Source organism: Podarcis vaucheri (assembly GCF_965113315.1).
Source record: "Podarcis vaucheri genome assembly, chromosome: 7".
Lineage (NCBI taxonomy): Eukaryota > Metazoa > Chordata > Lepidosauria > Squamata > Lacertidae > Podarcis > Podarcis vaucheri.
This window is the reverse complement of record NC_138765.1, coordinates 78,787,872-78,801,983: the sequence shown is the minus strand read 5'-3', so window position 1 is coordinate 78,801,983 and position 14,112 is coordinate 78,787,872. Positions and strand designations below refer to the sequence as shown.

Sequence of the window (14,112 nt, the reverse complement as noted above, 5' to 3'; positions counted from 1 at the left end):
TCCCTGCTACCCTTCCTGCTTACGTTAACTTCAAATAGCTCCTTCTCAGAAGAGCTGTAGCTCAGTGGAACAGCATCTGCCTTGTATGCAGAAAGATCTCCAGGGAGGATAATACTAAGCTAGATGGGGCCAAGTCTGGCTCAGTATAAAGCAGCTACCTATGTTCCTATCTACTTGGACTGTGGCAAACTGTAAGGGGGAAGCTTTATATGCCATAACTGGCTAAACATACTTAAGTGTGAACAGGAATAAATGCCAGGAAAACATATACTGTAGGCTAGTGGCTTGCAAGGTATTAGTCTATTCTGCCATCCCCATGCCCTTTGCCCCACCAGGCAGACATTTCCTGAAATGAAAAGAATGTGAGCAATGTAAAATGCATGATTTTATATATATACATAAATTCTACAACAAAAATGACAACAAAATGGCAGTACAAAAGAAAAATAAAATAATAGATTAATAAAGTGCTAGGAGCAAAATGAAAACGTGAAAAACAGAAATAGCCACAACTCAGCACTGGAATAAATCAGTTAAGGATCTACTTCATTTTTTTCAGTCTGCTCCGAAGAGATGGAGACTCCTGAATATGCCAAAAGGGAATGTTGTGTCATTTGTGAGCTTGTACAAAATGCAACATTTCTATTAAATCAAGTCTGGCTTCATTTTCACTCCCAGTGGAATCAAGAGAGGTTGTACCAGGCAAGAGATTCAACGAGTTACTATGTCATTATTGAACACTAGGAGTGAATAAATATAAGCTTTTAAAACACTTGCCTCTCATGTGGTAGAACAAGCTGCAAATTAAGTCTTCCCCCATCTCTTCACCATTTACACTTGTATACCCTTGCAGTTGAGGGATCATCCGGATCATATATCTTTCAGTGAGAATTATATCCACTGCCCTGCTTGAGCAATGGCAATGCTCAAGCCTATGCTAGTCCTACTCAGAGCAGACTTACTGAAATGGAATGGCCATAAGTAGCTTAGGCCCATTCATTTCAATGGCTCTTATGCGAGTAGGACTTTGTTGGATACAACACTGAGGTTCTCCCACACTTGTCAACTCTAACACCGACTGCCCTATGGAATTCTCACTGATTCTTAAAATCCCTCTGCCTGGAAGGTTCTCTGCATCGGTGGTGGGGATCAAGGATGCAGAAGCCCTCCCTGCAAAGAAAGGTGGACATTTGCAAAAATGAAGCTTCGTTTTCCAAAGCACATTTAAACCCTTCTCATGGCAGCACACAGTTCATCTAAGGCCTTTTAAAACGTTGTTAATTAAAAGCTAAGTGGGACCTGCAACAAAATACTGCAGTGAGGGATGACCCTGTTAGGGGCTCCAGACAGTTAGCGCCTCCTCCCACTGTCCCAATCTTCACTGGGCTGTTGGTTGGGGAGCGGGGTTTGCAGAGAAGAAGCTCATCCTCTTCTCTTCTCCCCGCCCATAAAAATATTTTTGTACATCTGAAAAATGTGGGGCTCTCCTGAGCACACTGACACCTTCTTGTTTTGAAGGGGCTGCATTTTGGCTCCGTTTCCATCCTTACTCAGCAGCTGAATTTTCTGTTAGGAGAACTGATGGTGCTTAGAGCCATGGGGCTATGCACTCAGAAAAGGAGATCTAGTTTTTGTGCCTCCACCCTATTCAAGTGTTTCCCAGCAGCTATATGCATTTTCATACACACTTCTTGGCTAGAGAACTGCACCACAAGATTCAGAGAAGTCCAAATTACAAAGGATGGAAATTTCAGTTCAAGTACTGTTTTGGAAAGCAAAAATTAAGTAAGTTCGCCTTTAAATGTGAACTGAAATTCTCTCTGAACACCTGTGCTTGCCTGCTAGATGTTGTTGTATTCCAACTCCCAGCAACCTCAGCAAGCCCAGCCAAAGGCCAAGGATTATGAGAGTTGTAGTCCAACAACACCCAGGTCACAGGATCGTCATCGCTTCTTTAAGGTAACAGCCATGACTATGATCTTTGCAGCAGGAAATTCCATGAAATTACTTCTGCACTGAGTGGAAGGACCTCCTTCCATCTGCCAACTTCCTTCAAGACCATTTTAAATCTAATGTTCTTTAAGGCAACACAGCAGCAGACTGAAAAAGGGGTGCGGGGAGCTATATTAGCAGAAAGGTTGGTGAGGCAGAGTGGCATATTCACACACACACAAAAACCAAATGAGAAATAAAATTTAATATGAAGATTTGTATCAAAACATAAAGACAACGGAACTCAAAAGAATGATAATGGTGGGTTGCTGTTGTTTTCTTTAGATAAACACAACATCATTTCAAGGATTCTGAGAAAATGCTCCACAGCCGCCACCCCTTTCCACCTCCCCTTCCAGCTTTTAAACCCAATGAGAACATCAGGCCTCCACGACAACCCAGCATGCCAAAAGATATGGCCACAGGGACTAGCTCTTTCATTTTGAGCCACAAGATGGCAGCCAAGGCACACACATGCGAAAATGACTGATTTCAGCTGTAAGGAGCCATGGGTAATGGTGTGTGATCTGAAGGCTCTTTATTCCCCGAGGCCAAAACAGAACTAGGAAAATAAGGCATCAGGGAATGGGACAGATAGGAGCGAGAACTGTATTCATTCAAATCCTTTTTCTTCCCCACCTACCACAGGCCAACTTTGACAGGTGGGTGGGGCCTCCCAGCTGTTAATTATCTGATGTCATTACAACACCAGGTGACCATTTCAAAGAAGCCCCTATGAAGATACACTGCCAATTAGTTGATCAGCAGTTGTAGCGAGCTCTAGGGTGGTTCTTTGGAGCTGAGTCTTTTTCCTGCCGAATGCTGGGCATTGTTTGGGAAGAGTGGTCTCATGGGACAAATGTGGACCGATGCCAAATCCAATTTGGCTCACAGGCCAGAGGTTCTTCACCCCAGGGTAGGCCCTCACCATTCCAAAAGAGGGTTCTTGATATTGTGGTCTCTATGAAATAACAGCAGAGTGTCTCAGCTAGACACAGGGAACCCAAACCTGAAATCCTGAATCCATGCAGCTCCACTGGATTCAGTGGGACTTACTGTTGAGTAGAGATGGGGGGAAATGCATTGCCAGGGTCCATCCCCCCAGCTTGATTATGTAGCTCAATAAGGGTGTCTTGGGCACCACTATCACTGACCAATCAAGCTCACGGTGGTAAAAGATATAGGAACTCAGTTCAGATATGACACCAAGGAATGGTTAAAGGAAGCTTAGCTATGGGTCGGTGTGATGCCTGAATTGACAAACCATGGTTCATTATCAGATGACAATACCAGAAACTATGGCTTGAAGTGAGTTTGCAAACCACTGTTATGCATTTCCTCTGATGCAACTTCTGAACTGACAAACTGTCATTACAATATTGTGCTGCTATGCCTAGCTTGTAAGGCTTCTGAGCTGAGGAGAAATTGAAAGCCGTTCCAAACCATGGTTCACCTGCATATTTCAAACCTCAAACTATGGTTAGCACAAATGTTTTGGTGGGGTGTCTGGGTGGCATTAGTGAAAAGATTTTTCTGCACCCAAGAGACATAATTTATCTTCTGCAAGTAGAGAGAAGGAACTACAAAGATCACTGTAGCTTTAACCGCTGAATACAAAAGTCCCTCTTTTGTCCTCCTCTAATTTCTGAAGACTTCACCAAGTATTGTCCATACCTTGACCCTCACTAGCCTTATTTGCATGTCACAGTAAGCCATAGCGCATGGCATGCCACTCAATCACCTCCCTTTTCTCTCTGCTCTCCTTGGAGCTGGAAGTAGCAAATCAGGTGCACTGGGCTTAACGTGACATATGAACTAACCAATAAAACCTTGGGCTAACCATCATTGCTTGTTTGGAAATAAACTAACCATGAGCATTGGCTCACACTTCACAGTAAGTCAAGGCTTAGGGTTTGTTGCTCCTGGCCCCACAGAGGGCAGAGCAAAGTGGGAGTAATTCAGCATCATACATTTAGTATATTGCTCATTCATTACAAGTCCTGGTTTTATCACTTAGCGAGGCATGTGGCCACAATAGCCATGGACTAGAAACTTGGTGCATAGGACTAATGTTGGATACAACCCATTGAAGCTGAGAATCCTGACGCAGAATTCATAATAAATAACATGCTGAAATTACATTATACAACTAGCGGAAGCCTGGATGCACGGAGCTCAGAACACACCAATCACCCATGGCTTGGCTTGAATAGCTGTGGCACCAGCAGTCCAGGGCAAGAGCTAGCCCCCCTTGGCCATTCTTACAGTTAACCTCACCAACCTTCCCACTAAAATGAACCAGGGGGAGCGGTCGTAAAATGGGTCATGCCCATCATTGAAGAGGTCCGATCCCTCCTCAGTCCCTGCGTCAGAGCCCGTATCGTCCACAAAGGCCTCGTCGTCAAAGTCCTCCATCTCGTCCTGCTGCTCGTCGGCCAGCTCGGTGATGTCGGAGTCGGCCGTGGAGAAAGTGGGGGAGGGCGTGCGGTCAGCCAGGCGCTCGTTCACGCAGCCGTGGAAAATGGGGGAGCTAGATATATTGGTGGACGGAACACTTTTGATTAACGCAGGCAAGTGGGGTGGGGGAGAGAAAGACAAGGACAACTTCATTCAACAAAGGAGTTTGATGTGGAGTCCAGCTCACAGCCCACTAGAACAAACTGACAAGCAAAAGTTTTCGGCTGCCTGGAGGAATGGGGGGGCAGGTAAGAGGAATGTGGGGGAAAGGGACAGTGAAGAAAACCAAGCAGCGCAGGACGGGAAGAAAGACTTCAGAGGAAAGCAAAGGAAACATACTACACAATAGATCAGACGCTCGTATGCCAAAACACCCTATTATTTTGAGATCATTGGAATAAGTTTGTGGTAAGATGTCACCATTTCCAGCGCTGCAACTTTCTGTCTTAAAGCAGAATATTTTATAAGTCACACAGAATTCTGGCAGCAGAATTCTGGACTGTGAAAGGGAGGTAGGGTCATTTCCAGATGCTCTCTCTGCATGTAGTGTGTGTCTTTATATATATTGTATGTTATGAGAGTCTTTTAATCTATTGTTCCTTAAACTATGGGGACTTTACTGAAGAAAGTCTAGGGTTTTGAAGAGCAAAAAAGAGAACACATTTGCTGTCTTCTACTTTTAACTATGGGTCGCTATGATGACTCTCATTTTACAAACCCATAAAAAAAGGACGTGTCCTGGAAAACGAGGACACATGGCAACCCTTAAAAGTCAAAATGAATGATTTCTTTTTTTCTTCAAGAGTTAGTTTTTTACAAGATATACAAAGGCAAGAGACATTTCCTTATAATAAACATTGAGATAGGAGTTGAGAGATGATCCCCAGAGAATGGTGTGAGCGAGTGGAGCCTGGCTTGCTGAGAGCGCTAGCCAAAAACTAGGATTCATTGCAACTGCTACTTAGGAAAACAACTGTATTAATTCTTTTCTCAAGACAACAAACCCAAATTTATTACAGTTCTCCTCTGTCCTGTATCTTGTGCAGGGAATAAAATATAACATGTGAAGTTAACATACACAGAGACGCTCAACTTTCAAACAGACCTGCAAAATCCTGAGCCCACTTTCAAGTTCTGGGCTGTTTCTGCAGGTCAACTCTATATATAAGACCAATAGAACAACTCTGCAAAAAGCATCACCGTCTCCTCTTCATCATCTGAACCTCTTCCAACATGACATTTTCTGTTATACAGGATGATAACACAAGCCAAGTCTGGAGATCCGTAAGACACTGCTTTCCACATTCTACCTACAAGCCTCAATTCACCATCCAAGCTGAAGTCAACCAGCCAATAGAAATTTGTCACCACCTACCTCCCAACAAGTTTGAACCAATGGAATCGATCGTAGAAAGGGTCGCTCCCAGTCATGGTGCTCTCACTATCCTCCTGTGTGTTGGAGGCCATTTCTCCTGCTCGGTCGTACATCTCTCGCATCAGCTCCAGTCTCTGCCTGGAGAGCAGAGGGGGCAGGAAGATAAATGCAGAACCAGAAAGTCCATATTGCATTTAAAAGGTATGAAACTGCCTCATGTGGAATCATGCCATTGGTCCACAAACTACAGTTAGTGCTTGGAGTGAACCAGTTCAGTTTAACCAAGTTTACTGAATTAGTTCCCAAAGTTCTGGCATCCACCTGAAAGTAGTTCCCAAAATTGCCAGGTGAACTGAAAGTGAATTATGTTGGTTTTGGAAGCTGAACTTTGAACAATTTCTAGTTCATCTTCAAGCTCATTCTCTTGTGTGTCCTCTTTATTCTTTAGATTCCGTGAGCCTTTAAGTTTAAAGAACATAATTGTTGGGGGAAATAAATTAAGCAATGCACATGCCACGAATGTCAGCTGGAATATAGTTCCTTTTGGACATGTTGAACTAGCTCTTTTTTAAAACTAACCTTGCAAGCCCTGATTACAGTACTGTCTATTCCAAATGGCAAAGGCACTCTAGGTTCTCAGAGGTGAGAACAAAATGGCTCCCCCCCTTTTTTTAAAAAAAACTCCTGCTGTTCTTTTATAATCCTGTTATACTTTTAATTTAGGTCATCCTGAGTGTTGTATGCTACTGCCTGGTGGATCACCAGAATGGAAAAGGCAGAGCTGAAATATTTGTAAATTAAATAAAATGCTTCCCAGAAGGGTGACTTTGATGGCAGCCCTAACGTACTTGAGTTTTTCCAGGGACCAATAATGAGTTGCACCGTTCTTCAGATCCTGGACTTCCACAGCCACCACTGTCCGAGGGAAAGGGCGGTTGTCCCAGGTCTTCTCCGACTCAGGCGGCAGCAATTCAGGTGGCAATGGGGAGTAGAGCGTGTCGGTCAGAAGGACAAACTGGAACTGCACCTGGAATGGAGGTAATGCACAGGAAAAGAGGAAGCTGCTTTATGCTAAGACAGTGCTGCTTACACTGACTGGCAGCAGCTCTCCAGGACGTCAAGAAAGAGTCTTTTCCCGGTTTCCACCTGGAGAAAGTGGGGATTGAACATGGGACTCCCTGTACGCAAAGCAGACGACCTCCCAACGAGCTACACTCCTTCCCTTAAGGTATAGGTAGCTGCCTTATATTGAGCCAGACCAATTGGTCCATCTAGCTCAGTATTGTTGACACCGGCTGCAGCTTTCCAGGGTTTCAGACTGGGGTCTTTCCTAGACAAACCTGGAGATACTGAGGATTTAACCTCAGAGCTTCTGCATGAAAAAGTTCAGACTGAACTTCAGATAAGACTGGATCTAGAAGTGCTTTCTTATATAGTGGTACCTCGGGTTAATTGGTTCCGGAGGTCCGTACTTAACCTGAAACTGTTCTTAACCTGAAGCACCACTTTAGCTAATGGGGCCTCCTGCTGCTGCCGCGCCACCGAAGCCCAATTTCTGTTCTTATCCTGAAGCAAAGTTCTTAACCTGAAGCACTATTTCTAGGTTAGCGGAGTGTGTAACCTGAAGCGTATGTAACCTGAAGAGTATGTAACCTGAGGTACCACTGTATAGCCTATAGCAGGGATCTGGTTTCCTTAAGCAGAAAGACAGTTCCCACAGTTGAGACAAAGCAGGAACAGCTTCCTTCCATCTCCCCATGGAGAACAAAAATATGCTGAAGGGAGCAAGGGCCATTCTGTTAGGGGTCTCTTCCTGTGCTCCCCGCATTGCCTCCAACTTGAGGCAGGAAAAGGCAGGGAACACTCAGGTTCACATAAGGTCTGCTTCACAACTGACCCCTCCAAACTCTAGCCAGGGTCACATTGACACCATACATTTACAGCACATGGCTTTCCCCAAAGAGTCCTGGGAACTGTTGATTACACAACTCCCAGCACCCTTAACAAACGACAGTTCCCAGGATTGTTTAGGGGAAATCCATGTGCTTTAAATGTATGGTGTCAATGTGACCACAGGCTAAATCTGAACCATGCTGAAGCACCACAGCAGAACTGGGAATTGCAAGATCATTTGTGATTCTCATATATACCCTCTGACAAACTTTCAAAGTTAACCAACTCCCCTCCAATTCAGAAACCACCCACATTTGTTCTGCAAGATGACTTGACACAGGTGTGCACAGCATGCAGTCATATTCAGCCGTGAATTCCCCCCTACCTTCTTTTTCAGCTCAACGCTGATTGCATTGCCTTCTTTCAAATAGACTGCGTTCCCCCACAGCTGATCTCTTAAGGAAGTAAACTGATGGAACTTCCACTTCCGGAAAGCCCATTGGGCTAATTCATACTCGTGCTGAGTCCAGGGTACTGCAGGAAGGAGAGAAGGTGATTGGGTTCATCTGAACTGAAGGCAGGGGCCGATTTCAAATGGGGCCAACCCCTCCCAGATAATCTGAGGTCTTGAGTGGGGACCCTTTCTCAGTTTGAGGGCCATATTCTCTCATAAGCAATAAGACATCATGTCAGGAAAAAGCATTTAACAGATAAAGTCATGAGCCCCAGATAAATACAGAGGGCCACATTTGGCCCCAGCATCTGAGGTTCCCCACCCTGATCTAACTATGTCCAGAATCTATAGAGGTCCTAAAAAGAATCAGAGGGAGAGAAACTGTTAAGAATTTCACAGAGTGCAAACTATCCCCCTCAAAAGAGTATACCAGCTAAGAAACTGAGATATGGTTCTCTCAAGCCCTTATCTGCAATATGAAGGTAAAAACCATGGCCTAACCTTACAGTCATTGTGAGGGTTATGCAACATATTGTGCAGAACACTGGAACACCCTGACTGCTTTATGTATTTGTAGTCTACCCTAAAGGGTGGTGATCCTGAAGGGTAAGAGACATATTTCCAAAACCATCCAAGTGATAAATACAGAGAAGTTCCTGGAAGAGATTGTTCTGTGTTAAACTGAAACACTGGGTTGCATCAAGAGGGAAGGAAAGTCACTTTTTGTTTTGTTAAGGTAGCCTTCGTCAACCTGGCGCCCTTCAAATGTTTCAGACTACAACTTCCATCAGCCCCAGCCTGCATAGCTGAGAGTAACAGATGATGGGAATTGTAATCTTTGATAGTAAAATTTCAGGGGTGGTGAATGTGTGGCCCTCCAAATGTAGTTGGAGTCCTAACTCCCATAAGCTCAAGCCAGCATGACCAACAGTAATGGATGATGGGAACTGTAGTCTTTGATATTCATTTTGTTGACTGTCAGGTTGGTGAAAGCAGATTTAAGAGTTGTGATCATTTCCACAGACACCTTGAACATTTGTGGAGCAGTCTCTCTCTCTCTCTGCAACCCAAACTGTCTGAATTCCACCCAGAACTCACCCTCCTCCTCTTCTTCCTCCTCCTCCTCTGTGGTCTCGGCAGCCAATGACCTGGTCTCCACCTGCTTCTGTAAGGCCTGGAGCTTACTCTCATAATCCTGAAGGGGAAAGAGAAGAGAACGTGTAGGAGAAGAAAAGACAGACAAAAGTAGAGAAGAGGTGGAAGAACACACACATAACTCCAGAGACAAGAAGGTGACAAAAGATGCAGGCAGAGAAGAGTTCTGGGATAAATGTCTCATCTATCCATTTGCTGGGGAAAGACCAAACAATTTCAATGGTATTTCAACAGCTGGGAAATTTGGTGGGGCAGGACAAAGTAATATTTGAGTTTGATCTGTGTGATCTGCTGGAGAAGCCCACGCCTAAACAACAGATAGTCAAGTTCTGCTCCGTAAGTGGGTCTAAGAATCACTGAGTTGAAAGGCCTTTCAAGGGGGACAGCTAGGAGTGGTGAAAACAGGGCTGGACTGAAGGGAAAAAACCACATTATATTTATCTGGAGTCTGCCTCCCCTTTCTCCCTGATGCTTGGCTGAGCATTGGGCCACGTAAGATTAGGCAGTGGATCAGAAGCAGCTCAGGGGGTACAGATTTCACTCTTCTGAACAAGAAACAGAAAAAAATGCACACTGATTGGCGACTATGCATACTGACTGCAGAATGTACAATATTAATTTGATATATGCATGTTCCCTAAGGTCTGTTGGGCACTGTGCATAATGTCTGAAGAAAGTGCAAAATTCAGCCAAGATATGCACATTTTGCAAGGCTGTTGGAGATGATATACATTGACTGGGAAATGTGTACAACTTTCTCTTCATATGGAAGGATTCTGTGCACATTCTCCACAAGGCTTGGTGAATGTGCACAACAGCTGGTTGTTTCGCTTACATTTCCCTTAGCATGCAGATTTCATAAAAGGATTAAAAATCCTCTCTTCTCTCTCCTTTCAGCTAAATATGCCCAGTTCCTTTCCACATAGTAGATTGTGTTGTATCCAACGAAGTTATACTCAGAGCTGACTTACTGAAATTAATGTACCTAAGTGAATTGTGTCCATTAACTTTAATAGGCCTACTTAGGGGTAGGACTAGCACTGGAGACAACCCTTAGTCTCCAGATCCCTCACCAACTTGGTAATGTTTTGAAATTGGTCTGCTATTATTTTCTATGTTGTTTTTAGCTTTTTATTGTATTTTGTACATAACCTTCAGACGTGTGTGGAAGGCGACTGATAAGGAAATACGAAAGAAATGGACAGTGATGGACAGTGTGAATTTTGCCTTTGTACAGTAGGCTAGTTTCTACACACACAGACACACCTCCATCTTCCATCCAAACAAGCAAGAGGCGTGATCAGAGTTCAAGGACACATTCCAGCCAGGCAAAAACACACAAGGAAGGTGCAAAGCAGGGCTGGTAAAGGATGTGGCTCACAAAGGTTGTGGCCTGGGGAAAGCCCCTAGGGTCAGACAGAGAGGACTGGGAGGCCTGTGATGTCCCATACCTGCAGTTCAAGGACCTAACTGAAATTAGTATGGATAGGCAAACTATTAAAAAAAGTTTTTTTGTGGACAACTCACTTCAGGGAGCTTATTTTTGCTACTTTAATATTGTGAGGAAAACATCGAGAAAGGATGCAGGGAGAGTTGGGGCTCTTGAGAACAGCATAAAATGAAGCTGGGTTTGCTTAGCTTGGATAAGAAGAAACAAAGTATCATTCAAAACATGTGAAGGGTAGGCTTAAGAAGGAAACAAATGTATGAATCGTCTATTATCTACCTAACCCCATTCTGTCTTTTTGGCTTTTAAGGAATCAAATCAGGGTCTTTCCCCAAGCTTGGTGGTGCTGGGACCTTCCGTAGAACAAAGCAGATGCTCTAAAACAGGAATTGACTGTTCAACCCCATGGAGAAGAAATGATGGGTGCAATCAACAACGAGAAAAGGCTTAAGCTAAATGTTGGGAAGGTATTATTTAGTAAAAATGTATTCCAAATCACATTTCCCTAAGGTGTGGTGAGCCATCTCTAAGACTAGAACAGCAAGGTAGTTGAGATGTTGGGCTTGATTTTTGGAGGCACCTTCAAAAATGGAAACAAAAGGTGGGCTAGACAGAGGACTCGAGTTCTCTTCCAGATGTGCATTACTAGAGAGAATGCATAGTTATTCAGTATGGACAGCACCAAGGTGGAGAACCTGTGGCCCTCCAGATATTATTGAACTCCCATCATCCCTATCCAGCCATATTGCCCAGTGGGCAGGGATGAGAGGATTCATAGACCAGCAACATCTGGTTTCCCATCCTTGGGACAGAAGGACTTGCTTCTGCTAGGATGGAAAGGTACCTGTGGCTCTACTGGTGTTGTCAAACTAGAATTCCCATCCTCCTTGCCTGTCAGGCAAGGAATGCCCAGAGTGAGGAATTACCATATTTTTCCATGTAGAAGACTAGGTTTTTCCCCTAAAAAATAATGTCCAGAATTTGGGGGCGTCTTATACATGGGGGCTACCTTCCCCCATTTTCTTAAATTGGAGTCCCCCAAAGTAGGGGGCATCTTATACATGGGGTCGTCTTATAGACGGGAAAATACGGTAACTCTCTATTGTCAAAAGTACAATTACCAGTTAGGAAAAGGCATGTCCATCAGTCCTTTGCCTCTCAGCTACTCCCAGATGTGCACCCAATGAGACAGTTGCAGCAAAAGAGAAACCCTGCCTCTAACCTCCTTCACCCAAGCTGTGTGCAAGCAGGCGAAGACGCCACCAGCAAGTAACCTGTTTCTGCGCCCCCTCCCCCCGCCAATCAATCCTGGTGGGGGCAGGAGGAAGAGATGTGGAAGCCCTTTGCACCAGACTCTCTCTCTCTCCTCCTGCACTTGTTCTTCACTCTCCAATCTGGCCGTTTCTCCTGCCTCTGACTCTCATCTCCTGACTGTTTCGGGCTCCCCCAGACCGAGCCCATCTTCCAATTCAGTCTCCACCCCACCCCACCCCCTTTCTCCTGGTGCCCACTCACCAGTATCCAGCTACTATTCCTCAGTGTCCAACCAGTCTCTGACACCAACCATCAGTCTTACTGACTGAGACTGATGGGAATTGAAATTCAGCCACGTCTACTGGGTCACAGTTCTAACCTATTCTAACCAGTTAGAACCTATTTAGAACCCTCAAGCACACATCAAATTTTCACATACTTCATAAATCAGAAGTTAAAAAGAAAGCTATAAGCTCTGAATACCTTAATGTGCAGAAAGAGTGGGTGTAGTTTCTCCCTCTCTCTTTTACACACACACACACACACACACACACACACACACACATACTTTGCATACAGAAACGGTTCTAAGCTATTAATAACAAAAAGGGCACAGAGGAGGGGAGGTTTGATTTCCCAGACTCCCAACAAAAAAGGCAGGCAACATTTCATCAATGGAAGGAAATAGCCTGGTAAGGTAAGCCCGTTTCCTGGCAACGCTCGATAGTTAATCTAACGGGTTTGCTTGGCTTCTCTGAGGCACACGAAGATGGAAAATAGTACATAGCCCACAAATGTTTGCATGGCAGGATGAGACGACAGAAAGCTTAGCTGAAAGTCTGGATGATTTATGTATTATGTATTTAAGGTAATTAGCCCAGCTTCTTTCAAAAAGGGTGAAGGGGACCTTGGTTTTGATATTTAAACTGGTTCTGTTCATTTGTGAGATTTGGTTACAGCCTGCATACAAAGGAACATAGGGAAGTATCAGATGCTAATCCTGCTCACAGAAGACACATTAAAATTAATCCATTAATTTCAGTGGGTGGGTCTGGTCTGAGGAGGACTTAGATGGATTCAACCCACAGGGTTGCTCCATCTAGCTCAGTGTTGTCTGCACTGACTGGCAACAGTTATCCAGCATTTCAAATGGAGATCTCTTTCAGCCCTACTTGGAGATACTAGGAATTGAACTGGGGACCTTCTCTGGATGCAGAGATGCTCTAACCACTGAGCAAAAGCCCTTCCCCCAAACACACCATTGGGCTTACAAAAGCACCCCACACCTGTCAATTCTGGGGCAGATCTGACCCTTTCCCACATATTAGACAGCACCTCCCAGTCCACCGCTTACAACTCACAGAAGACCAATATATTATGCAGAGGGTACAAGGGTATTTTGACAGGGGTGGGTGTAATATTTTTTAAAATTCTCCCACCCTACACATACAAACAACTACAACCCCACCCTGAAATGCTACATGTAATCTGCTAGCACAGTTGGCCAATTGCTATGCTAAATCTCTCCCCCATCTTTGTTTACCACGCAGATGAAGGTTTTAGAAGCTTTTAGAATTTGTGAAAAATAGGAAAAGTAACAACAATTCAGAATTCTATTGCCTGGGACTGATTTCTAGGTTCTTTGTAATGTGTTGATCAGTTCCTGAGCACAATCCACCAATCCACCATGTGGGGAACAATGACTCCAACACAATGAGTATGGAGTAATTAGACATAACCCACTAATGACTAACTTAGTCCCATAGTTTCAATGGATCTAGTCAGAAAAGGACTGTAGTTGGATACACCCCACTTCATTAGAGCAAGAATACTGGAGCAGGATGGACCCCTTTAAACGAAGAGGCATCTTTAATCAAGGTGGAGCTTAACAATTGACACAGAACTGCTGATAAGGCTCAGTCAAAGGATAACTGATGCTGAAGCAACATCTAAGCTCTGCTCCCCCCTTTACTATGCAGCCTGAGCCCTGCACAGGACAGTTTAGGTTTGTTTCAGTTCAAAGCAGGACAAGGTAACTGTGCATTGATCTGCTGCCCATCAATGTCATGGGACACCCCTCCACAT

At 44.3% G+C, this 14,112-nt stretch overlaps 1 protein-coding gene across 8 annotated transcripts in view; it reads right to left on the bottom strand.

The window, feature by feature from the left end:
• The window catches only part of KIF1B (kinesin family member 1B), a 134,396-nt gene that overhangs the window by 28,961 nt on the left and 91,323 nt on the right, over positions 1 to 14,112 (bottom strand). For 4 of the 8 annotated variants that reach the window (XM_082229695.1, XM_082229698.1, XM_082229696.1 and 1 more), the window contains 5 exons: positions 9,270 to 9,366; positions 8,103 to 8,251; positions 6,673 to 6,851; positions 5,825 to 5,962; positions 4,274 to 4,546 (listed from right to left, as the gene is read on the bottom strand). In XM_082229695.1, the coding sequence (XP_082085821.1) occupies positions 4,274 to 4,546; positions 5,825 to 5,962; positions 6,673 to 6,851; positions 8,103 to 8,251; positions 9,270 to 9,366 (836 nt within the window). The remainder of the gene's footprint in view (positions 1 to 4,273; positions 4,547 to 5,824; positions 5,963 to 6,672; positions 6,852 to 8,102; positions 8,252 to 9,269; positions 9,367 to 14,112) is intronic. The other 4 variants (XM_082229697.1, XM_082229699.1, XM_082229701.1 and 1 more) reach the window with 2 other exon arrangements.